Consider the following 25879-nt stretch of genomic DNA (forward strand, 5'->3'; position numbering starts at 1 on the left):
TTTTGTTTTGTGTGTTTTGTATTTTTATTTGTTTGGTGTTTGGTTTTTTTGGGGTTTTTTTGTTTTTTTTTTTTTTTTTGGTGGTTGGACTCAATGATCTCAAAGGTCCCTTCCATCCAACCATGAATATTCTGTGATTCTGAGACTGGGGGACACTTAAGAGCCCCTGGGGGCTGCAGCAGTGCATCGGTCCTGAAGGAAGAGGCCCAAACTTCATTCTGAACCACATGCACAGTCAGTGGGTAACACACACATCTGGATTTTCTAAACTGGACAGACAGGAGTCTCCTGACCTGTCTGGACGGTGCAGCTGGGCTCCTGCAGGCAGCAGGAATTTAAATACCACAGCAGCCGAGCCCTACAAGAAGGTAAGTTCATCCCACTCTGACTTGTGCATTTTTACCTTTACCATCCCCCTTCTGAAAAATAAAATCACATCTTCCCACTCCGCTTCACTTCCTGAGGTCACTTGGCTCGGAAAGGCTGGTACATGGAAGTGGGGATGGCCGAGCAGAGGGCACTTCATGGCAAATGTGTCACCTGGGAATTAGTCACCACCCCAGACCTGCCATGCAGCAGCCTTCGGCTACTGGTTTTCTACCACTGATCTCCACCGTCAGCCACTTCTCTGGGCCCAACATCAAAAAAGCAGCTGGAAAAATGATGTTGGTAGCTCCAATCTGGAGCTCCATAATTTAAAAGCCAGCCCATCAGTGCAATAAACAAAACGGCTTTTACGCTTTCACACAGATTATTAAAACAGACCATATATAATGGGAGTGCAAAGCACTTACATTACGCAACTGCTATGACTATTTTCGCCACCTGCCAGTATGAAGCTCTCCAAGTCAAACAAATAATTCATTGAGTTATTACACAGCGTTTCTCATCTAATTAAGGCTGACAATTATTTAAGGCTCCCTTTGTTCAACAGTGGAAGTGACTGAACTGGAGTCACTCAGGAAAAGAAGAAGAAATATTGTAGATTAATTTATCTTAACAGGATCATACTGCTTGTTAAAAAGTTAAAAAACTTTTCTTTTTAATTACCAGTTGTAACCTTAGGGTTTAGGGGGAAGAAATGAAGATTAAACTGGTTATTAATTACAAATTTGTGCAATACAAGGCAATAATCAGTGAAACAGGGCACCAGGCATGCAGAGGTGAGAGTCTCACCACAGTTCATGTCCTTGGGGCTAAAAAAACCTGTAGAGGGACACCCAGTCCTGGGAATAACTGAGCATTAAACCCCTCAGTTTATCTCTGGACAGTGAAAGGCCCCAAAGGCTTCTATCCATTTTAGACGGAAACAAAAAGTAGCCTCGGAGTTATACATTCAGTGACTTAAATAAGTGCTCATTAGCAATCAGAGGCGGTGAAGCAGCGACACACCTTCCAAAGCAGCAACTAGAATGCCTGCAAATGGGATCTGCTCTTGTGTTTTCCAATATGAAATATATGAAATAAAAAGGTGACACTGAACCAAGGCTGCCCTGACCCGGCCCATGGGACTGCTCCTCCCCAACTCCTTACCTCCTGTTTGTTACATCTCATCTTGCCCGAGTTATTCCAAAAAAAAGACTCATTATTGCTGATTTTTTATTTTTCTTTAATCCTTACCCACTGCGGAGCAGAACATCTCATCTGCCAATTAAACCAGGGCTACATCCAGACAGTTTTAATTCCAACGGATGAAAAATGGATTACTTTAGCCCAACTGTGATCTTCTTTTAATAACTAACAGATCGAGCACAGCAGAACCACCTTCCTATCTGGAAGGAGACAACGGGAAAAAAAATCAAAGCCTTTCAGGAAACATAAAATTTCATCCTCTCGCCTGCACCGAGGCTGTTCTGGGGCTACCTCATCCCCAGCTGGGGGGACCCCAGCCCCTGTGTCTGCTGCAGATAAGGGGATGGTGCAGCTTTTTGGTGACCTCCTGACACGAAGCAGCAGCCCAAGTGCGTTTCCCCCTCACACCATAGAGCTCTCACAGGCAGGGGGCAACTGCGAGGGGTGAGCAAGCAGAGAGTGGTCCAAATTCTGGAGATGGGATGCTGGGTGGCAAGGACAGCGGACGCTCTCCAAGGGATCCGCGAGGCAGGAAGGAAATAAAATGTGATGGACTATTTTTCTCTAATACAACCCTTGTTCGTCGATCTGCAGCTGGTAGTTAAGTGCTTCCTTTTCCTCCCTAAATATAGATGAAATGCTCAGCATGGAACAACTTCAATGCCTTTCACCCAACCTCTCGAGCCTTCTGCAAGCGCAGCCGGGGCCCACGTGAAGCCTCGGCGTCCCCCACGGCACAGACTCGGGCAGCTCTGGAAACCCAGCGGGAAGGAAAAGGCCAATTCCCTCTTCGCTGGGAAGATTTCTTGGTTAATGGGGAACAATGAGCACTGTTGACCAGGGCTACTATCTCCCCCCAGATCATTTCAGTTCAAACTACCCACAAGACCCACCTTGGTGGTACCCTGCATAGCCAAAATGCAGTGCTGAGGGCAAGGGACATGGAATGATTACAGGGACCTTCCTAAAAACAGTCACTTTGGGTCATTTTGTGGATGTCAGGTTCACCCTGTGATGCCAGAGAACACAAGGCTAACCCAGACCACAGCCACCAGGGAAATAATGCAGCTGGTGAGACCAGGGAGATCCAGGGCACAGGGCTGCAGCCACACCGGGAGGGAACATCAGGATCCAGGGTACGGACTCGGATCTGCTTGTGGAAACCAGGTGTATCCATTTATTAAGGCAAAAAAGGATGATGACAGCCACTCTTCTCAGCTCACCAGCCATTCATTTCACCCTGTTAACTGAGACGTCCAAAGAGAGCAAAAAAGGATGGGATTTGGCTGCTCCCTGTGCTCCACATGGCTACACGACACGGAACCCAACCCCAGCACCCCCGGGGAGAGGCAGGGGTGCTCGCTCGAGGACCAGCACGTGGTACGAAGATCACTAAGGGGAGACTCACGACTGTAGAGCAAGAGGGAGAATGTGGCTGGAAAACAACCCCTTGGGAAAGTGAGGTAGATGTTTAAATGAAAGTAACGGGAGATAATTGGCAGGCAAGCGTTTAGACACACCGGGGTGGGCGGTAAACACATGTGTAAAGTGAATTCAACAAAGCGGGGCAGAGGGGTTTGTTCTAGAAATTACCAAGATGTGAACTTGCATTCAAAAAACTCTTTGCAGCGAGGCATCTGCAGCACGTTCCCCTGCTCAGCCCCTGGTTACAGCCCTCTCGAGGATACAGCTATTGTTACAGCCCAGGAAATGCAGCCACTAAGGTTTCTCTCTGGAAAAGTTACTTGAATTAACTGTTAAATTATACAGTTGCTGATGTCTCAATATCTCAGCCAATTAGTTCAAAAGCACTGTAATAAATTAGATTTTTTTTGTACCGTGATGTTTATAAGTCTTGCTACAAAGCGAATATAATTACTCAAGAATTTTGTAGAGTTTTCTAAAGAAAAGAATCAGAGAGGATGGCGCCAGAAGACACCAGACACCTTGTAAGGAGAGATGGAAACCAGCACGTGGAGGGACAGGAAAGCTGGGAGGAGGATGCAGAAGAGACAGGGACAAAGAGCTCTCCCACCTGTGGGAGCCCAGGGGAAACACCAGTAACCCTGCTGTGGAAATACCAGTAACGGACAGTTTTTCAGGTCACGGTGAGCAGGGAGCAGGAGTTCCCTGTGTCATTTTTTAGGGCTCTGTGAAGGGTAACTGGAAAACAAACATTTTGCTGTAAGGCTTAAGCTCATGAGACTTTTTAAGCTGCCGGATGCAAAGCTCTCCAAGCTGAAGCACATCTCACTGCTCGAGACTCATCGAGCCCCGACGGCGCTCACCGCACCTCACCTGTACCTGCCGACAGACACTGAGATACCTGAACACTCTGATGGTCAGGAGGAGTGAAAAAACCAAGGGGGGTGTGTGGGAAGAGACTCAGAAGCCTGACGGGAGATTTTTAAGACACTGAAGTACCCCCAAAACACGACAGTTCCTATCTCTGTATCATCTCTTGATTCCCTAAAAAAAGAAAAACAACACTGGACATACAAACTGCAGTTTCCTCACCTAAAATCCCTTTTTCTACCTAAATCCCTGGCCTTAGGAGGCTTCAGAGCCTAAGTCCTAAACTATAAATCATCAAGTAAGCAGGTGCCAACCAATGGTTCTCCATAAATCAAGGAGCAGAGGCTACAACCAAGATACGTTATTTCTCTGACATTTCCAGACTCTTTCGTACAGGCCTGCCTTTCAATATTTAAATTAATAATTTTAAGAACTTTTTGGACACCTTAAAACTCAGCCCTAGCAGAACAATATGAAATAAAACACTTTCCCTAATGATTTTTACTACTGTCTTCCTGCAACTCCTTAACTTTTTAAAGATACCTTTGATTTTGCAATTACTCGCTACAGTTTGATTGTTCCCAGAGCGCGGGTTTGCTGCGAATAACATATACTGACAAATTTTATTCTCCACTGGAGCCTGAAATTTGGAATTAAATGTAATAGAAATAAATTTATTTTTTATTAGTTGTTTTAGTACTGAAAATAGATTGTTTCCAAAAGACGCCCTCTCCTAATGGCTTTGGAAAGCAGAGCAGCTGTTGAATTCCTCCTGGGCCGGTATCAATCTATTCTCGTTACTAACGGTGTTGCTAAAATTAAGCATCAATAAGTTAGGTGACAATCTGTTTCTTTTCCTTCCTGGGGCCCCTTCACCTTAGAACGGAAAAGAATATTTTGCATTCAAGGATTTGCTCAGGCTGAGTTGCCAGTGGCAACAACCGAGATTGAGAGTGTAAATAAAGGAACTTTAAGGTGAGTTGAAGTGGAACTCGTGCCAGGGATCCCGCTTCCATCTGCTCCTTTGCAGCTGCTCCCCGAAAGCTGCAAATGGCAGAAGGAAGCAACAGTTTTGTAACTGGGCACAAGTTTTCAACAACAAGATTCGAATCAAACACGGATCTAAAGCATTTCTGGTCTTTTGCAAACAGTGATTTTAACCCGTTATTCCCCGGGCAGACCGACCCTGAGGCACCCGGCAGAGAAAGCCCCAGCCCCCCTTTAAATGAGGGACGCTGGGCAGACCCTGAGGCACCCGGCAGAGGAAGCCCCAGCCCCCCTTTAAATGAGGGACGCGAGAGCGCTCGTGTCTTCAGAAAACAAAAGCCAAGAATATGCAAAGAGCAAAATCATCACAATTAGCATAATAAGTAGCTGCTCCATCAGTTGCCTAGCCAGCATGTTATTATACATTTTTATTATCTTTCTATTAAACTTTTCTGGAGCTCAGAAAGTGAAATTGTACTTGATATTTTTCATATCCCGCTTCCTTTAAAATTAATGATTTCTCTTTGGCATTTCAATTGTGTTGATGGTATTTATGAAGGAATCCAAATTTCAAACACAGCATTTCACACACACAGAGGCTGCTGAGACACGCCTGGCCTGGGGAGAGCTCCAGCAGTGTAAGGGATGTTGGGCTGGCGTCAGAAGCAGCACCACCACCTCTGCTCCATTGTTAGGGTGGAGAACGCATGAAATTGTGTTTCATTTGTTCAGGGCAAAGGCAGTTCCAGTTCAAAAGGGAAGCATCCTCTGTTAAAATTCACCTATCAATGTATTTTGCCAAAAATTATTTCTCCAAAGGAAAAATAATACATTATTTCAACTCTAGTTGAAAGGAAGGAGGTCTACAGTTTTGATATACCATAAAGATCCAGGAGAGGACCACCACAGCCCCAGCCCATTTTGGTGTAACTTCCTTCCTGAGCTGTATATGACGCTGAAAACCATCGTGAAAAAACAGAAACATGACAAAACCTGCTGACCCACCTCACCAGGATTTGTTCCTGTTTCTCAAAACGCAAAGGACAGGAGATACTCATAGAATCATCATAGAACCACAGAATGGTTAGAGTTGGAAGGGACCTTAAAGATAATCAAGTTCCAACCCCCTGCCATGGGCAGAGACACCTCCCACCAGACCAGGTTGCTCAAAGTCCCATCCAGCCTGGCCTTGAACCCCTCCAGGGATGGAAGTGTTCCAGGGATATTGCACTGAGCTCCTCCTGGAGCCATTAAACGCTCCCTGTCTGGCCTGCCATGAGTTATCACAACCAGCCGCAACCTGCAGTGACCTCAGTAACAAATACCCAGCTCCCTACAATACACACCACACATGTTTTTTCCCTCAAAAAGCACCCAGCTAACTGCAGAGAGACAACGTGTTGGGACAAGGCAGTTGTGCAACACTTCCAAGGAGAAGATATGATGCCTGGTCTCACACCCTGGCAGAGTCTCACCTTCTTGTGAGCTAGCAGGAGGCAGTTGGAGTGCTCGTGCTCACACGCGATTTCGTAGTCGGGGATGAGGTTTGCCAGCTCCTGGACAAAGCCCACCACCTCCTCGTGCCAGGGGACGTTGGCCATGGTGAGGTTGCTGGCCGAGCTTTCGCCGCAGTATGTCACGCCCTGAGAAGAAAGACAGAAACAGTCACCATCAGCTCAGCTCTTCCCAAACTTCAGGGCAGCGTTGGCACGTCAGCCACAGCACAACCCCAAACGGTCTGGTTTGCTCATCTTAGAATCACAGAATGTTTTTGGTTAGAAGGGCCTTTAAAGACCATCCAGTGCCACCCCCCGTCCTGGGCAGGCGGGCAGGGACACCTCCCACCAAACCAGGTTGCTCCAAGCCCCCTCCAACCTGCCCTTGAACCCCTCCAGGGATGGGGCAGCCACAGCTTCTCTGGGCAACCTGGGCCAGGCTCTCGCCACCCTCACAGCAAAGAACTTCTTCCTCAGATCTCATCTCAATCTCCCCTCTTTCAGTGTCAAACCCTTTCCCCTCATCCCATGGCTCCCCTCCCTGATCAGGAGTCCCTCCCCAGCTTTCCTGGAGCCCCTTGAGGGACTGAAAGGGGCTCGAAGGTTTCCTCAGAGCCTTCTCTTCTCTTTACACTGTATCTCATAGAAAGGCAACAATTTGGAGAAAGCATCAAAAATTGGCTCCCCCTCAGTGACACATCACCAAACCACTCTGTGCCCAGACTCCCCCAGCAATAGAGCACAGGTTAGTCTTTATCCTGGGAAAATGGTTTTAAAAGCATTCAAATGGAGGTTGCTCGTGCTCCTGAGCTATCAAGGGACATTTGAGAAGGTCACTTTGTTTTGAAGCGTGATACACCTGGAAGAAAGTCTTGTGAACAACCAATACAACAAGTCAGTGTGACACTTCTAGAGATCACTGTCCTTCCAAGCTAAGGCTGTGATTTCTGCCTCTATCCATACAGATCTCATCCAGCCCCTTGTAAAACCATCCTTCATGTCCTCCTCCCTAACCGTGCCTGGGGAAGCTCCCCGAGCCGTAAACCATTGGCTCTCCTTGCTTCCAGCTGTTCAATTTAATTACTGGAGAATTAAACCCACCCATTTTAGCTGTAGGTGATTGCTGTAACTGTCCCCGATCAAGACCATTTTGGCACTCAAGGTCAAAAGACAGTCCCTGCACTCCAAAACCTGTGTTCTGTCTTTCCCGTGGTGCCCATGGAATGAGACCCAGGTAATTGTAACCTGGGGTACCTAGAATACCAATAATATTGAAAATTTTAAGTAAAATGCTCAGTTCTTGTCATATGATTGTTTGGATCTTGAGATCTCAAGGTTCTTCCTCGATTTCTGGTCATTTTATAGGAAAAAAGAGATGTGGCTCCCTAGAAGGTGTAGATGCAGATGCTGGCAAGGTAGTATCAACTTCAGCCTAGAGAAACAGCAGATTTCTTTTAAGCATCTTTCCTTCCAAAGAAAAGGGGGGAAAGAAAAAATATCTGTAAGTGTGCAAATCATCCTTCTCTTCTGTTCATGCCCAAAGTGATGCTTCTTTAGACCCCGAAGAGCAAAAACACTAAAAAAAAAAATAGTAGAGAAGTGGAACAAAGCAGAGGATGTCTGTGAACCTTGAGGTCTCCTGAAGACACGTGCGAATTTTCGATTCAAACCAGAGGGATGGAATTTAAAGGTGGAGAAAGGAACGGGTGATGTGACACTGGACTGTGCAAATTCACCATTAGGTTTTTGCTAAACCTCCACGGTTTAGCAACTCCATGGGGATGAAGCATCTTCCCTGGGGGTAAAAGCAGAGTTTCCCCAGAGAAAACAGGGCTGTGCTTTGCCCTGCTGCCTGCTAGAGCTGCTCTTCTGCAGCAGCCAAGCACCCGACAACGCTGAAGGAAGCCGGTAAGTGGGTACCTCTAGGAGGGAGGGACGTGCCCTTACCCCCTTGACAGCCTGGAAAAAGGGAGACAAGGATTTGCACAGGGCCATGGGGGAAGCTGCGGGGGAGGAAGGACGAGAGGAAGGATGGCCCCCTGGACAGCATCGTGGCATTGCCGAAAATCTCCTCTTCCTAATGCAGCCTGCTTCACCTCTGCTCTGCTCCTCTCCAGCTCCTCCAACTCCCAGTTAGGACAAGACTTTGAAAACCATGAGGGAATTCCAAGGCTGGAGGAAGGTGCTGCTGATTTTTTTTTCATCCACTCTGTGGGAGGCAGAATTACCCTGGTAGCTCCGCAATAAGCTCGCAGCTCATGGTCCACAACATGGACCACAAGATCTGTTTCACTGCTAGTCCCACTCCAGCTGTCCCGCTGCATCAAGCCGTTCTTGGTTCCACTAAGACCCTTGATGCTGGTGTGAAAGGATGAACATGAAGCCTCAGGTGACCAAGTGCTGCTAGAAACCAGGTGGAGAACTCTGCTCAACCTCCTCTATCTGGCTACAGAAACACAAGTCACCAGTTTTCAGGATTCTTCTGCAATTCTCTGGGTCAGTGTGGGCAGCTTTGCTGGCCTGGAGATCTGCTGGCTGCTCACGTGCCTGCTGGGTGGGTGGGAGCATCTTAAGGAAGACTGGGGTATTAAGATCTCCAGGAGGTGCCAGCAGGTTGAGGGAGGTCATCCTCCCCCTCTGCTCTGCCCTGGGGAGGCCACATCTGAAGTCCTGGGTCCAGTGCTGGGCTACCCAGTTCAAGGACAAGGAACTACTGGACAGAACCCAGCAGAGGCTGCGAAGATGCTCAGGGACTGGAGCATCTCTGTGCTGAGGAAAGGCTGAGGGACCTGGGGCTGTTCAGCTGGAGAAGAGCAGACTGAGAGGGGATCTCATGGATGCTGAGCAATAGCTAAAGGGCGGGTGGCAAGAGGATGGGGCCAGACTCTTCTCAGTGGTGCCCAGGAACAGGACAAGGGGCACAAACTGGGACATGGGAAATTCCATCTCAACATGAGGAAAAACTTTCCTTTTGAGGGTGGCAGAGCCCTGGAAGAGGCTGCCCAGGGAGGTGGTGGAGTCTCCTTCTCTGGAGACATTCAAACCCACCTGCACACGTTCCTGTGCAACCTGCTCTGGGTGACCCTGCTCTGGCAGGGGGTTGGACGAGATGATCTCCAGAGGTCCCTTCCCACCCCCACCATTCTGTGTTTCTGTAAAGACACTGAGCATCCTCCTCCCTGCTTTTCCCTCCAGACCTCACCTACAGAAGAAACCAGCTACAGCGACTGCTGGGCACTCAGCGATCCAGATCCGTGTTTGAAAAAAAAGAAAATGGAGATTGGGGTCACTTGTCCAAACTCAGTATCCCCCCAGATATCGAGGGCCATGAGCTAGATACAAAACCAACATTGGCACAGTAAAGGCGGTGCAGACACAGGCAATAAACACACAGATTGTTTTTCAGAGCTGAGTACACGAGCGAGCACCCCAAAATATAAAGGCGTTTTCAAAAACTCCCTCCAGTTCATCTCACTCTTACTGTCTTCTGCTTAAATTAATTCAGTTAATACTGAGAACTGTTTGGAAAACAGTTCATCTCTGATTGTATCTCCTGCACGTGCTGAAGGAGGGTGAAAATCCAGCTGGTGCTGTAGAAACTCTTATTGTTTACTGATGAGTAGGGATTGACTCGATGACATTAAACAGCAGCTTGTCTTGTTTCGGTCAAAGGCCACCAGAACGACTGAGGAGTTTCTATAATTCTGCCACTGCTGTTTGTGAAACACTGAGAGCTGAAGCAATAGCCCCACAGTGGACGTCCACAGGGAACATCAAGGGATTGTATTTATAAGATGGATTTGCCCTGATTGTGGCTCTCCAGCCAAAAGGCCAGCACCATCACTCACGTGTCCCAAGAGCCCCTACGGCTCCTCATCTCCCCTGACTTGGCACTAGTAAAGGTCACACCATGCTGGAACAGTGTATCTGCACCAAAAAAAACTCCTAGTCCAAAGGGTGGGGAGTACCCAGCACAGGTACTGGTGTGACCAGGCCTACAAGCATCCCCTGGGCAGAGCATGGAGAAACCTGTCCCACCACACGAGGGTCTGCAAAGCTCTGTGGGTCACAGGTATGAACGGGCAGGAGCAGGAGGCTTTGGGGGAACAGCTTTTCTGGAAGCACACTCACAATCAGTTGCTAATTTAGAAGTGGCATCGTTCAAAAGACACCTTCATCTCAGATTTAATTGCATTAAGTCATTAAGAACTGGGTTCTTGCTCCAGCTCCCTTCCCAACCACCCAATACAGCAAAGGCACCGAAGGAGAGAACGTTGGAGCAGGACCTGTCTTCCTGCTGTGCCCAACCCAAAGCCAGGGCACGAGCACTGCTGGTTTGGGTGATTTACAGGGAACAGGAGCTGAGGTTCTCCAGGTCACTGCAAGAGCCACCCCTGCAGAGCCAGCTCCGTGCCCCGAACCACCACCCATCAGTGACGGCAGCCCCCCAGGTTCTCCTACACCCCACTCCAACCAGCTTCAGCCTCATTCTTTTGAGACCAGCTGCTCTAAATCTGGGGATTTGATCACTTGACCCTCCTGACTTACTGATTTAGTTTTAGCCACGACCTTGATTTCACTATTGCCTTGCTCCATCTTTAATTACTTCAGTAAAATTCTCATAAATTAGCTCAGCAGCATGTGGCTTACTGAGATTTATTTTTGCTTATTTCTTTCTTTCCATATAAAATTCATTAAAGGCTCATCCAGCTGGTTTAATCCGTGGTATCACGCCACAGGTCACAAACCCGCCGGCACCCAAAAGGGCAAATTCACTCAAGGAACTTGGCTTTTCTTCTAGACAAAAGCCAACTCCTCTCTACCTCTCCAGGTGGTTCCATCACCTTTGCTCTTTGGCTGAGCTATTTTATTCCAGTCACAAAATCCCATCAAGTGCTGGCCTTTAAAACAGAGCACACGCAATTTTATGGCTGATTATGCTTTGCATTCTCATGTTTTTCTTCTGTGAGGAACATTTCTACTTCTTTTAAATGGCATTTGCATCCACACTATGTTTACGGCCCCCGGTCCCAGCCTGTGCTGCACCCCCAGGACCTAACTCAGCTCCATCAGAGCTGAACGTGTCACGTCCAGCAATAAACACAGACAGGTCCTTTGCAAACACTTGGAATTAGAGCAAGGTGAACCACACAGCGCTTAAATAGGGCCACAAAAGAAACAGACTCGTGCTAATTAGAAACTGCACATGTTTTGGAAGCAATTACTTTCTCGCTGGTAAATTTATGAGGGACCTCCTCGATCAATCTGCCTGAGCACAGGCTCTGGGAGCCGCACGCCGTAACTCGGAGCGCCGTGGAACCAGGTCGGCCGTGCACAACCGCAGACAGCCGGGGGAGTGAGAAACAGGGAAGTGCATTAATTTTTCAGCCCGACTCTCAAAGGCTGAAAAAGATTTTAAACGTTCTTATATTAGAGCAGCCAACCACGCAAGTAATAGGATCTGTATCTCCCGAGCTCAGCTGTATAGATGCGGCTCCATATAGCAATATTTTCCCCACGTTCATTATCCAGATTATGATTTGAGCAGCATGAAAAATGTATGACTACAGAGGGGGAAAATTCTTAGGAAGCTACAACATGACTCATTCTTTTAATAAACTTCAAAGATATCATTTACAAGCAAAGAAAGCGCAGAGGCAAATGGAATAACTAAGTGCTCGGATGGCTGATTAATTCACAACCACAAATCAATGAAAATCAGCTTAGCAGCACACCGAATGAAAGCACATCAGCTTTCAACTTCCCCATCTTCTTAAAACTTGAGTTAATTAACAGCGCTGATACCACTTAAAAAATGCGAGCAGTTGATTAGGGTGGTCATGTTATATTTTTCCATAATACACGAAGACAGTTATTAAGACAACAAGTATCAAAAAAAGGAAACCATCCTATTGTGCACCCTCACCTCTTACACCAACTTCCTGCAGCAGCACCAATGATGCCGCCTCTTAATTAGTCTTTAATAAGGCTGCTCTTAGCATCCTAATCATGCCACGCAGCTTTGGCCCAATACCTTGAAATACCTCAGCAGCCCTGAGGAAAGGGACTTGGGGGTTCTGCTGGATGAGAAGCTGGACATGAGCAGGCAGTGTGCAGCTGCAGCCCAGAAGGCAAATCATATCCTGGGCTGCATCAAAAGAAGTGTTGCCAGCAGGTCCAGAGAGGTGATTCTGCCACTTTACTCTGCTCTGGTGAGACCTCACCTGGAGTATTGTGTGCAGGTCTGGAGCCCTCAATATAAGAAGGACATGGACCTGATGGAGAGGGTCCAGAGGAGGGCCACAAGGATGATCAGGGGGATGGAGCACCTCTGCTACGAGGACAGGCTGAGGGAGCTGGGGTTGTTCAGCCTGGAGAAGAGGAGGCTCCGGGGAGACCTAATAGCGGCCTTCCAGTACCTGAGGGGGGCTACAGGAAGGCTGGGGAGAGCCTGTTTAGAAAGGCCTGCAGTGACAGGACGAGGGGCAATGGCTTCAAGCTGGAGGGGAACAGATTTAGACTGGAGATGAGGAGAGGGTTCTTCACTGTGAGGGTGGTGGAGCACTGGAACAGGTTGCCCAGGGAGGTGGTTGAGGCCCCTTCCCTGGAGATATTCAAGGAGAGGCTCAATGAGGCCCTGGGCAACCTGGTCTAGTTGGGGGTGTCCCTGCTGACTGCGGGGGGGTCGGACTAGATGACCCTTGGAGGTCCCTTCCGGCCTGGACAATTCTATGATTCTATGATTCTATGAAATGCGGAAGGCTTTGGAAAAGCATCGGGGCTGTTCTTGGTGATGGAGAGGGGTGCAGAGCCCCGTGTCGGGCGCGCTCTGCCGTGAGGGCGCCGAGCCAGCACAACTGGATCTAAGCAACGCCTCGTGCCCAGACGATTCTCGCCGCAGCGCGAAGCACAACCAGCCCATTTCTTCCGCCGGGACCTGGCTCCCGGCCGGAGATGTCGGCAGCCAGCAGCCATTTCAATCCACGGGGCCATGGAGGAAAGATAACCGGGGAAGGGAAATATGACAGCGCTTTGTTTCTCAACTCTGACACTCCAGGCTTCCCAACCTAATTACCGAACAAGGGAACTCTCTTCACTTCTAGCCCGCAAATTATAAATTTGTTTAATTGAGGCTCGTGTGAATTAGCAAAAGAACAAAGCGTGGGCCAAGCTGCTGAGTGACAGAGCCGCTGTTCAAGAACTGGGGCAGCCCTGACCCAAGACGAATATAAAAAGCCTCAAACGACACGTTGACAGATCGCACTCCCTGCAATAAAACCGCTTATGATCTGAGCATCAGCACTGTCCAAATTCTGTCCACAAGCTCTCATGCACGTCTGCCTCTCGCTGGAGTGGATTCAGGCTCATTGGTTGTTTTTAATAATGGTTTTCAAGTTGAATTAACAAAGGACACGGGTTTATTTCTGACAGTGAAATCTGAAAAGCAGGACTGGAAATGGTTAGTTCCGCAGCATCGCCCCAGTCTGTAACCCCAGCTCTCAGACACACCACACGGACGGCTACACACACGTCGGTGCTACAGCAGACTGGGAATCTCCAGCCAGTCCCTGGAAGTCAAAAGAACTCCTCCTAGAAAAGTGAAACTCTGAAATGCAGATGCAGCTTGTCATTCCATCTCTTCAACGTGAGCCATAAAGATACCGAGAGACACGGGCACTGCTGTATCACTCAGCCCCGGACCCTTACACCCTCTTAGAGAAAGACTGCAAAGAGCAAGGGGGGAATCATAGAGTGGTTTGGGTGGGAAGAGACTTCAAAGACCATCCAGTGCCACCCCCTGTCCTGGGCAGGTGGGCAGGGACACCTCCCACCAGACCACATTGCTCCAAGACCCCTCCAACCTGGCCTTGAACCCCTCCAGGGATGGGGCAGCCACAGCTTCTCTGGGCAACCTGGGCCAGGCTCTCACCACCCTCACAGCAAAGAACTTCTTCCTGAGATCTCATCTCAATCTCCCCTCTTTCAGTGTAAAACCCTTCCCCCTCCTCCTATGGCTCCCCTCCCTGATCCAGAGTCCCTCCCCAGCTTTTCTGGAGCCCCTTTAGGGACTGGAATGGGCTCGAAGGTCTCCCTGGAGCCTTCTCTTCTCCAGGCTGAACCCCCCAACTTTCTCAGCCTGTCCTCCCAGCAGAGGGGCTCCAGCCCTCCCAGCATCTCCGGGGCCTCCTCTGGCCCCGCTCCAACAGGTCCATGTCCTTCTGCTGTTTGTGGCCCCAGAGCTGGAGGCAGCACTGGGGGGATGTCTCCCCAGAGTGGAACAAATTGGTAGATTCCCCAGCCTTGCCCTGCTGGCCACGCTGCTGGGGATGCAGCCCAAGGATGTGGGGGGCTTTCTGGGCTGCCAGCTGGGTCATGTTAAGCTTCTCATCCACCGACACCCCATCAGGTGCTGCTCTCCAGCCATTCCCCTGTGAGTGAGGACCCGGAGCCACAGACAGAAAGCTGTTATTGACAGCCTGTTAGTGGGGCACAGCGACGCTGCCCCATCACACACAACCAGCCTCCACATCCTCTGTATTTTCTAGAGCTTCCCTTGGTGACATCTAACAGCCTGACAAGCCTCATGCAATGTCGATGCCCTGTGCTTCCTGCTTATTTTGGATACTAACTTTTATTGAAACACAAAAAAATAGATGAGAACAGTCCATTTTAGCGTGGATTTTGATCGGGCTCATGTTTGTGCCCATGTGCTGGATTGCAATAATTCCTCCTCAATTTCTGAAACACATTTGTATCAAACCCCAGGTCTGGACTAAACACTGACAGTTCGAGGGAAGCGTGTGGCGGAGTCACTCAGAAATTCAAGATGTAATCATTCACCTGTGTTTGCAGTGAAACTTGTTATCGAGCCCTGCTGTGTACTCACAGCATGAAAATCCCACTGATGTCAAGCCCAACTCCTCAGACAGGTCTATTACCAACTTGTCACCTTTAGCTACAGAAAAATCCACAGAAATAGCCAGCTGGGTCCCTGTCTCTGTCACCCACAGGTGACGTAAGGGAAGGTGCAGCTTTCAGCACAGGCTGCTCAGGATCCAGCTTGAGGCAGCTTCCCACAGCAGTCCTGGACCACCAGGATTTATCCAGCAAAGCCAGAGCCCTGGGGTATCCAAGAAGGTCAATGGTCTCCTGGGTGCATTCAAAAGACCTGCATGGCCAGTAGGTCATGGAAGGTCATCCTCCCTCTCTGCTCTGCCCTGGGGAGGCCACATCTGAAGTCCTGGGTCCAGTTCTGGGCTCCCCAGTTCAAGAAGGACAGGGAACTGCTGGAGAGACTCCAGCTGGGGCGACGAAGATGATCAAGGGACTGGAGCATCTCTGTGCTGAGGAAAGGCTGAGGGACCTGGGGCTGTTCAGCTGGAGAAGAGCAGACAGAGGGGATCTCATCGATGCTGAGCAATAGCTAAAGGGCGGGTGGCAAGAGGATGGGGCCAGACTCTTCTCAGTGGTGCCTGGGGACAGGACAAGGGGCAATGGGCACAAACTGGGAAATGGGAAATTCCATCTCAACATGAAGAGTAACTTCTTTGCTGTGAGGGTGGCAGAGCCCTGGAAGAGGCTGCCCAGAGAGGTGGTGGAGTCCCCTTCTCTGGAGATATTCAAACCTGCCTGGGCACATTCCTTTCCAACCTGCTCTGAGTGACCCTGCTGTGGCAGGGGGTTGGACAGGACAATCTTCAGAGGACCCTTCCAACCCCCACCATTCTGTGATTCTTGGTGCCCAAGGGCCCTGCAGCTCCCCAGCGTGATGGGGATGGTGCTGCAGCACTGGTCAGCCCCACCACCCTGCTCCCCCCAGAACACCCATGTCTCACATCTCACCCTTGGAGACATGGCTCACAGTTTGGAGGACAGTAGGTGGTCATTTTTTTTTTTAGGGCATAGAAATTATACATTGTTTGGGTTTATTTTATAGCAGGCACTAGGACAGAAGATTTTTTTAACTTCACCTTCGCTTCATCTAAATGCAGATTGGAATGGCAGCAAGACTCTGAATAGCTTTTTGACAGGTGGGGGCAATCGCCGCTTGCTGCATGCAATTAAAAACTCATTAAAGCAGAGCTCATTTTCCTCATTATTTTAAGCACTTAAATAATCTTTACTGTTTAATATGACAAGACTGAGCAGACTGGGACAGATGCTTCCCTCTGGTCCTTCCCTCCAGACATTTACTCGTTCATTTTAATTTTGTAGCAAAGCTTCCGCCGCCCCGAGCGGGACCTGCCCTCCCAGAACATCGTCCTTCGCTCGGCCGGACATCGAGTCCATCCCCCACCGGGACCTCGGGCACGAGGCTGTTGTGCTGGAGCCAGAACTGCAGAACAATTATGAGGTACAGGTGCTTTCAAGTGGCTGAAAACTGACTTCCTGGAGGTTTGAGGAAATTCTGTGCAGTGCCATGACCCATCTCTGCTCTGCCTGGGTCCTGTCCTCAGAGAGCACCAGGGTACGAGTGGTCCTCTAAGAAAGGACAAGCCAGGAAGGCTTTTATTCCCTCTTTCTCCTTCAATGAAAACAGATGGAGAGAAGCAGCCAGAAAGCCACGCTGCTATCGAGAACTGCAAGGTGAAGCTTCACTTTAGCAAATACAGCTCAGTTTCCCATGGACATCCTTCCACTCGTGGCTCTGACCAGAGCCACCAGATCTCCCCCACCGTTGCAGAAGCAGCCCTGGGATGCAAAGCCCAGTTTGTGAGGCTGAGCCCTTGACATACCCACTTGTATCCGAACCTTAAAGCTACTGGCAGTGCGGGGAGGATGCTGTGACCTTCTGCTCCCCTCCCAGGCGCCAACCTGGTCTTTATCTCCCATAACCTGCCCAAGCCATAACCACCCGTGGGGATCATCATCTGGTTGTGATGGCTGCATCCGTCCCAAGGGCGGTTTTAGGGGAGACAGGTCACACAGTAGCCAAAGGCTATCATGAACAATGCCCGTGCTGTGGTCAATGTGCAAATATGACCATGGATCAATCATCTTACCCCTATCAATAGTCAACAGCCCAAGAGCCCTTGGAGCTCTGCTGCACAGCAGGGGCTGCAACCAGGATCTCCCCTTGAGCAGGGACACCTCCCAAGGTTATTCCTCGAGGTTAAGAGATTCCTTGCTGCAACAGATCCTCAGCAGGTGACTAACAGCAGACTAAACTTTGAAATCTTAGCTGAGTGATATAAAGGACTGATTGTGCATGTATAATCCTTTAGATATAAACCGCTGATCAAGTCTGGGACTAGGACTGGATCCAGCCACACCAGACTCCTCTCTGAGAAGGAGTTCAGGAAGCTGGGGGGTCCTTTCTGAACCTCGACTGAAGGGGAGGGTCTCCCTGACAGCTCTGTCTGACCCTGTCCTCTGCACAGTAAATGACCAAGTGTGCTGCTGTGCCATCTTGTTAAACCGCTGTCGCATTTACCATCAAACTTCGTTAAATCCCTGTTTTATATCAACGAATCCATGGCTGCTTCTCTCTGTGAGTGAAGCACAGGGCTCCATCCGCGACAGACACGTGGATGCAGCCACAGTTAAAGGCACGAGCGTGCCCAAATGCTCATCATGCAGTGACTGAAGGTCCATCCCGGGTTCCTGTGCCCTCACACTAATGGGACCCTACACCACATCCCACTTGTGTAGCTCTGAACGAGCTCTTCACTTACATTTTGCTTCAAAACCCTTTTGCCCCTTTGGTTTAAGAAGGAATCTAAATGGCAAAATACTGCACAACACCACAATTGTCTGGTTTTTAAAACAGAGAGGGTATCATCACAGAAAGATGAGTTGCACCTTCTAAATCTTGAATATAACAAGCACCTTTGTACAACTGTGACAGTGACATTATGGCATTAAAACAAACTAAGACAATAAATAAAATTGAAGCGTATTTAGTGACCACATGACTGATTCTGCCTTGACTTGGGTTTTACACAAGGGTAATCAAGGCTAATTTCTATTGGCTTAAATAAGAGAATAGGGTCCCACAGAGTTACGCCGCTGTAAGATACTCATGTAAATGAGAACAAGTATTAAGCCCTGCAAGAATCTAAATCTCCATCCAGTCCACCCCATGAGCCTCCCCCGAGCAACAGGGGATTAGCTATATTCATTTTAAATGAACGTCGTTTATCTCAAGTATTTAACCAGGAAATCCTGCTGAGAAGAGCCTCATTTTCTGGCAGATGCTTTGCAGCGTCTTGTAACATTTTTTTGTTTATTTGCTCCAAGCAGGACCTGGTCTTTGGCTTTTTAACCCAACACACTAGGGTTTGAATAAAAAACAGGAAAAGCTAAGCCCTACCACATGCCAAGCAGATTCTTCAATACTCTTCATTCTCAAAGGAACACAAGAAATTACTTTTAATGAAAAATATCAAGTCTTTTAGGGAAAATTCCCAGGTCACAAGTGCTGTGTGAACACCACAACTGCTTGGGCTGGACTAAAGGCAGGAGTTTTTGTCCAAGTGGAGATCAGCACATAGAGTGCATGGAAGAGAATAGCAACAGCAGTAATTAATTATACGAACCTACCTCAACCCTGCCTGTCTCCCTTTGGGTCCAAATTTAACTCTCAACTTCATGTACTATTGTATCAAGCATCACTTTGAATGCTGTGGGATTATATCTATATCATCACTCTGCTTATGTACACTTTGCCTACACAACCACAACCCCCCAGGCTTTGGGGGTACAATGCAGCCCATCTTCTGCTGTTCTCCTTTGCAGAGAGGGAGATTTGCTGTTCACCTTTCAGTCCAGAGCAGTCAAACATCACAAGGAAAGAGAGCCCAGCTCTTTTCTTCACCCTGCAGGCACACAGGCAGAAGTGATGAAGCACCTTGAAGCCTTTTCTACTCCTGTTTGCTCAAAAACGTGGCTCAGGTGGCTCCAAAACCACTGCAGTGATCATCCACAGCAATGGTCCTGCCATAAGAGAAGGCTGATCTCATGAGTAGGGTGTTGGACAGGAGCTTTGCCAGCCAAGATTAAAGGTGATCAGACGAAAACAAGGTGGCTGCAGAGCACACAGCGGAACATAGAGGAGGGTAACCTGCTCCTTTAGTTAGGTCAGACCATGGGATAAGAACCTGAGTGCAGACACAGCAGCAACACAGAACCACAGAATGGTGGGGTTGGACAGGACTTCTGGAGACCATCCAGTCCAACCTGCCAGACCAGGGTCACTCAGACCAGACTGGACCAGATTGGATAGGAACATGTCCAAGGGGGTTTGAATGTCTCCAGAGAAGGAGACTCCACCACCTCTCTGGGCAGCCTCTTCCAGGGCTCTGCCACCCTCACAGCAAAGAAGTTCTTCCTCACGTTGAGATGGAATTTCCCATGTCCCAGTTTGTGCCTGTTGCCCCTTGTCCTGTCCCCGGGCACCACTGAGAAGAGTCTGGCCCCATCCTCTTGCCACCTGCCCTTTAGATATTGCTCAGCATCCATGAGATCCCCTCTGTCTGCTCTTCTCCAGCTGAACAGCCCCAGGTCCCTCAGCCTTTCCTCAGCACAGAGATGCTCCAGTCCCTTGATCACCTTTGTAGCCCCTGCTGGACTCTCTCCAGCAGTTCCTTATCATTCTGGAAATGGGGAGCCCAGAACTGGACACAATAAACACCATCGTCTCCAGCAGTGTGAGGGACAGCCCACCCCACCATCAAGCAATCCACACTTCAGGGAAGGTCAGCCAAGTCAGGAAGGTGTCCGTAAGGTGACATCACCTCTGCCAGCTTCTCCTGTCAGTACCTGGCTGGACTCTCACTTCCCTGCAGCAACACAACTCATTGTCCATCAGCTACTCACTCACTCCTTCTGGAGTGGTTCCACGCTTGAGGTGAGAAGCCACATAAATTCCCTGATATTTCCAAGTCACAGAGAGAGTGCAGCAAGAGGAGGAAGCCATTGCATCTCCCCACCGAGCCAACCCTTCCACCTTCTGCTGTTCAGCAGGAACCGGCAGATGAAACAAGTGAGGCCACTGACTGGGTTAACACCACGTTTAGTGTGAGCTGCTTGCCTTCTGCAGAGCAACAAGTGCCCACCTTTATCCACACTTCAGGGAAGGTCAGCCAAGTCAGGAAGGTGTCCGTAAGGTGACATCACCTCTGCCAGCTTCTCCTGTCAGTACCTGGCTGGACTCTCACTTCCCTGCAGCAACACAACTCATTGTCCATCAGCTACTCACTCACTCCTTCTGGAGTGGTTCCACGCTTGAGGTGAGAAGCCACATAAATTCCCTGATATTTCCAAGTCACAGAGAGAGTGCAGCAAGAGGAGGAAGCCATTGCATCTCCCCACCGAGCCAACCCTTCCACCTTCTGCTGTTCAGCAGGAACCGGCAGATGAAACAAGTGAGGCCACTGACTGGGTTAACACCACGTTTAGTGTGAGCTGCTTGCCTTCTGCAGAGCAACAAGTGCCCACCTTTTGGAACATTACACTTGCTCCAAAGAGTCAAGGAAGAAAAAGCAACTGTGTTGAAAAAGCAACTGTGTTGAAAAATCCCTTGCTCTCACATACAAACATCCCATATACAAATCTGTGAGCAAGACCTTTCGTCCAGCTTAGGGTCTGTTTAAGCACACACTCACGTCAAGCAAAGCCACTACAAAAATTTGTGACTTTTAAAAGGGATGAAAATGCCATTTAAGCCCCAAATTTGGGCCAGCACAGATCTGTACCATTTTTTTTTCAGACAGAGGTATCAGCAGTTCAGGTCCCGCTGCGAAGGGCACTGCCAGCCCCGCTGCTCAGGACAGGGCGCTCCGTACTCTGGGGATATGAACCCTACTCTCCTGTCCTCAAAATGACGATAAGGGGACAGCACACCTCTATTTCAAAGCTCAAATAAATGGGAAAAAAAGGGAGACTATTTCAGAGCCTGCCAGTGAATGAGGTGGAGCAACACCCTGACAATTTGTTTCTGCTGCTGAAGCTGAAAAGGAATGAGTGTGTTTTCTCGCCCTCGGCTGCTGCCTCCTCCCTGGCGGGGCCGAGCTGCTGTCAGACACTGCTGGGTGGTTCTGAGAGCTCTGCAAAAATCATCCTCCCTCCACGAGGCTGGAAACGAACAACAAACTGTAGATGATGTTTTTTGGACTCCGAGTATACAGATGGCAATGAAGTTGTGAAAGGCTGCGCTGAGGTTTTTGGTGAGAGCTGTAACCAGGGAAGGGAAGACTTTCCTCATCGCCCCCAAATAAGTACAGCAATTAGCTGAGACGAGGGAGAGATGCGGCATCCTTTCAGAAGGCTTAAACCTGAGATTCCCTGTGTCAAGGTCCGCTCTTGGGATTGGAAAGACAAGAGATCTCCCCCACACCAACCACAGACTGCTCCTGTGCCCATAGCACAGGTACAACGCTAAACCCTTCACAGAAGCAGAAACAGGACCAGGTTGGAGGGGGCTTTGAGCAGCCTGGTCTGGTGGGAGGTGTCCCTGCCCAGGGCAGGGGGGTTGGAACTGGATGATCTTTAAGGTCCCTTCCAACTCTAACCAGTCTGTGATTCTAAACTCAGGCATGAGAGGTTCTGGCCCTTCGCTTGAAGGCACCATGATCTGACAGGGCTCAGCACCATAGTAGACACTCCTGTCTCCTGAACTTCACTCACCCACTGGAATATTTCTGAACAAATGCCAGTTCGATCAAAGCATCACACTTGCAAATTTACTTAAGTAACATTAAATAGCATATACCTTCTAAAAAAACCCAAACCCCTAAAAACCACACTACTGCAACTCACACTCATATTAGTCCACGAGAAGAACCAACCCCCCCCCCAACAGCACGTGGCCATTGGGTGCCCCTCTGCCTTCCTTGCCCCTGTAGGCTCCCTTTGCTGATGCTGGCAGGGACAGGAGTGATGCTGGAGCCCCAGCCACACCACAGCACTGCGTGGTTTTTGGGAATGTCCTGCAGCCCCTCTCTGCCCTCAGTTCCTTCTGCAAAGATGGGAAAGTGCTCAATCCACATCCCTTCCTCGGAGAACATCCTCACTGGGTGAGACCCAACAAGTGCTTTGAAGTACTGGGAGTGCAAAGGCCACATTTTCTGCTGAAGCAAGAGCCCGTCCAATTTGGAAGAGAGTCAGGACTACATCTTGACTGCCCTAGGCCTGCCTCTACAACCACCTCTTCTCACCCATTTCCCTGGCAGCCCAAGACGTGATTTTTCCAGGGAAAAGCCCCTGGGAGAGCCGAGCTCCACGCTGCTGGGAAACCACCACTGCAAGGCTGGATCCTTCCCCCGGCAGAGGGAATGCAGCCCTCTGCCTTGGAGGAGACAGATGTTCGCCCTGGAGAGCGCTCAGAAACATTGATTAACTTACACCTGATTCATTTTACTAATTAAAGTCGCTACACATGACAGAGCAGCCTAAGTAGGACGTACACCGACAGCCTCGTGCTGCCGTGCACACTCATCTCTGCCTCCGCGCACGCTGCAGGAAAGGATCTTGTACTGCCACGGCTGGAGTCAGAGCCAGGAGATGGGAAGGTGGGAATGGTCCCACAGGAGCACTCCTCCTGCTAGGTTTTACCCGAGGAATATAAAACAGTCTGATACACATTGTAAAACTAAGGGTTTTTTTCCCCAAACCACACTCAAAATCTGATTTTGTATTAAGCTATCAACTTCAGCAGCACACTTGGAGAGAAAGAGACCTCTCAATACTGATTATATCTAAACCTTTGGGTTTTGTTTCATAAGGAAATTGCAGCAAACTCCAGGTTTTTTCTTCAAAGCAGCAGTAAATAAAGGTTAAAAAAAAAAAAAAAGGAAGAGAAAGAAAGTCTAGAAGTAACAGAGCTGCAGAAATACAGACGTGAGGTAAATGTGCTGCTCTGCAGGGGAGCTGCTGGGTGAAAATGCTGGTAGTGATTCTTTACAGAACACTTTGTACTGTGCCTTTTTTACGTTCTCTATGCACTAAACTGATTAATCCCAAGATAAAGCACCTCCTGCCCTGCTGTATCTCACAGGCTCCTGTTCGGAGCTCTTCCGGCCCCAGAGGGTAACATTTCCCTGTTTTGCACAGCCTGACAAACACCACATCAATAAGCCAGACATCATCACCCTTTCCCCCTGCAGAATTCAAGGCCAGGATGGGAAGAATAATATCACAAACTACCAGCTTCTCCTAGAATACTTTGTTTAAAATGTTGGTTGGCATAAAAGAAGGAATATCTGTTTATCAGTCTCGGCTTTCATGAGAAATACAAAGGAGACCAGTGGGTTAGGATTCCGTTGGGCAGAAATTGATGCGGGTTGGTACAAAGCTTGTCTTTCAGAGCACTGAAGACTACTCCAAATGCACACATAAAATATTAGAAATCTGGCTAACGAATCCTAACTTTAAAAGCAAGAGATAAAGTTCCTTATGCATCACTGAAACCTCTGGAAGAATTGCATTTACTCGTATAAATTTAAGACTGGGAGGGAGGAGGAAATGGGAAGGAAAAAAGTAAAATACTGATGGAAGAAAAATAAAATAGCTCCATGCAGCTCACCTTGACCTCCACGAAGTCTGGTTTCCCGAGGGCTATCAGCTCAGCGTAGGCTTTGAGCTCATCCACGTTCCAAGCTTTCACCAGTGTCAGCCTATAAACAGTGCGCTGTTGCTGAAATAAAGGAAAAGGTACATTAAAAGCATGTTCTGACACAGGGATGATGTTCCAGCCTTCCATACAGCTTCAAACAGGAAAAAAAAAACCCAAAATTATTAATCTATTCCAAGAACTCGGGGGCTAAAGCAAACCAGACCCAAACCAGGAGCCCCATCACTTGTTTCAAGAAAGCCAATTGCAGCATCCGTGAGTTGAGGCACCTTTTGCCGTACAAAGACTTATCTTCCCTCTCTATATTCCAGGCACTTTGTCTTTACAGGAGCTTTAACTTAATGGGAAAATAATGGGAAGTTTATCTCTGCTTTGCTTCCCCAGGCATAAAATCTCACCATTAGTTGCTATACAGACATTTTATCTCCTCCAGCTGGATGATCTGGCATTGGTGACTCCTGGACAGAAGGAAGGAGAACAGACCGACCCTTGTCTGCCCCGTCTGTGAACTATTCCAGCACATCAGACACGATATCGCGGAGAAGAGGCTCTCCCGCCATCAGTTACACACAACATTTTATTGGAGGCACAAAGTGACAATTAAAATCACAACCAGGAAATGGTGAAAATACCCTGCTTACGATCTAGGCCTATAAAAAGCGTGATGCAAACCATTAGGAGCTAACATGGTGCCTGCAGCACTGACTGTAAGAGCATCCTGCAGCCCTCAGTACCCCCTGCACAAGGGCGGCCGCGTTTCTGCCCGGCTGTATCCCCCACAGACCTGTCCTCTCCATCCCGCGGCTCCTGGCCACACCACTGTCTCTCCAGGATGCCCAGACCTGACCTGTGTCTGTGCAGAGCAGCAGACCGCTCCCAGCACTTCTTTCCATGGAGTTCCTCTGATTTTCCCTCCAAGGGCTGCTCTCCAGAGAAGCTACTGGTGACAAAGGGACCTCTACTATCAATATAAGCACTTGGCCATGGAACCAGAACAGACTGACCCCTTACACCTGCTCATTTCCATCCTTCCCTCTCCTTCCACTAACGTTTTATTTCACTCATCTCTGGAATTTATTTATAGAGTAAACTTCCAGCAAAATTGTTTTTTGAATTAACCCCTTTTCCTCCCTTGGCACGCTGCAGACTGTAAAATGTGACAAAAGCACCAGTTTAGGCAGAGCGAAGGAGCCGTAACAAACCCATAGCACCCCAAGCCAAGGGTGAACGGTTTGAAACTGAAAGAGGGGAGATTGAGATGAGATCTGAGGAAGAACTTCTTTGCTGTGAGGGTGGTGAGAGCCTGGCCCAGGCTGCCCAGAGAAGCTGTGGCTGCCCCATCCCTGGAGGGGTTCAAGGCCAGGTTGGAGGGGGCTTGGAGCAACCTGGTCTGGTGGGAGGTGTCCCTGCCCAGAGCAGGGTGGGAGAAGTAGGTGATCTTTAACATCCTTTCCAACCCAAACCATATGGTTCTAAGAACTAAACCCAAAGCAGAAGTGTCCCAATGCCTCTTGCCCATCGTCTTGGGAACCTGAAGCACCAGGGACATCTGCAAAATTCTCTGTGGGATAAACATGATGGAGGATTTGATACCTGCAAGGAGTCAGCATTTTGAGAAAATAAGTTAGAGATGGAGCTTCGTTTGTTAAAAAAAGTCTGTAGAGAGTAAATTCAAAGAATTAAGAGTATGACTATTGAAGGTTTATTATTACAAGAATTACAATACCTGGCCTGTGCTTTACTCATTGTTTACAAGCACAGACTTAAGAACCAGAGACTGCAGCTTCTACGACTTGAATGTACTGGTCAAAGAAAGGTTCAGGTCAAGAGACAACAGGCAATATGAAATCTACAGTTAATTATAAGAGAAAAACAATGGAGGAATTAATATAAAAATAAACACACCATTTGCTGTGTAACAGGGAAAACAGAAACCAGAGGGAAAATATCTAACAAG

At 48.7% G+C, this 25879-nt stretch overlaps 1 protein-coding gene across 1 annotated transcript in view; it reads right to left on the reverse strand.

Moving 5' to 3' along the window:
• The window catches only part of TYW1 (tRNA-yW synthesizing protein 1 homolog), a 123606-nt gene that overhangs the window by 8378 nt on the left and 89349 nt on the right, over positions 1–25879 (reverse strand). The window contains exons 14-15 of the mRNA XM_014953037.1: positions 23875–23985; positions 6330–6497 (exon numbers count right to left, since the gene is read on the reverse strand). Coding sequence (XP_014808523.1) covers positions 6330–6497; positions 23875–23985 — 279 coding nt within the window. The remainder of the gene's footprint in view (positions 1–6329; positions 6498–23874; positions 23986–25879) is intronic.

The sequence above is a fragment of the Calidris pugnax genome, unplaced genomic scaffold (assembly GCF_001431845.1).
Source record: "Calidris pugnax isolate Ruff unplaced genomic scaffold, ASM143184v1 scaffold133, whole genome shotgun sequence".
NCBI lineage: Eukaryota > Metazoa > Chordata > Aves > Charadriiformes > Scolopacidae > Calidris > Calidris pugnax.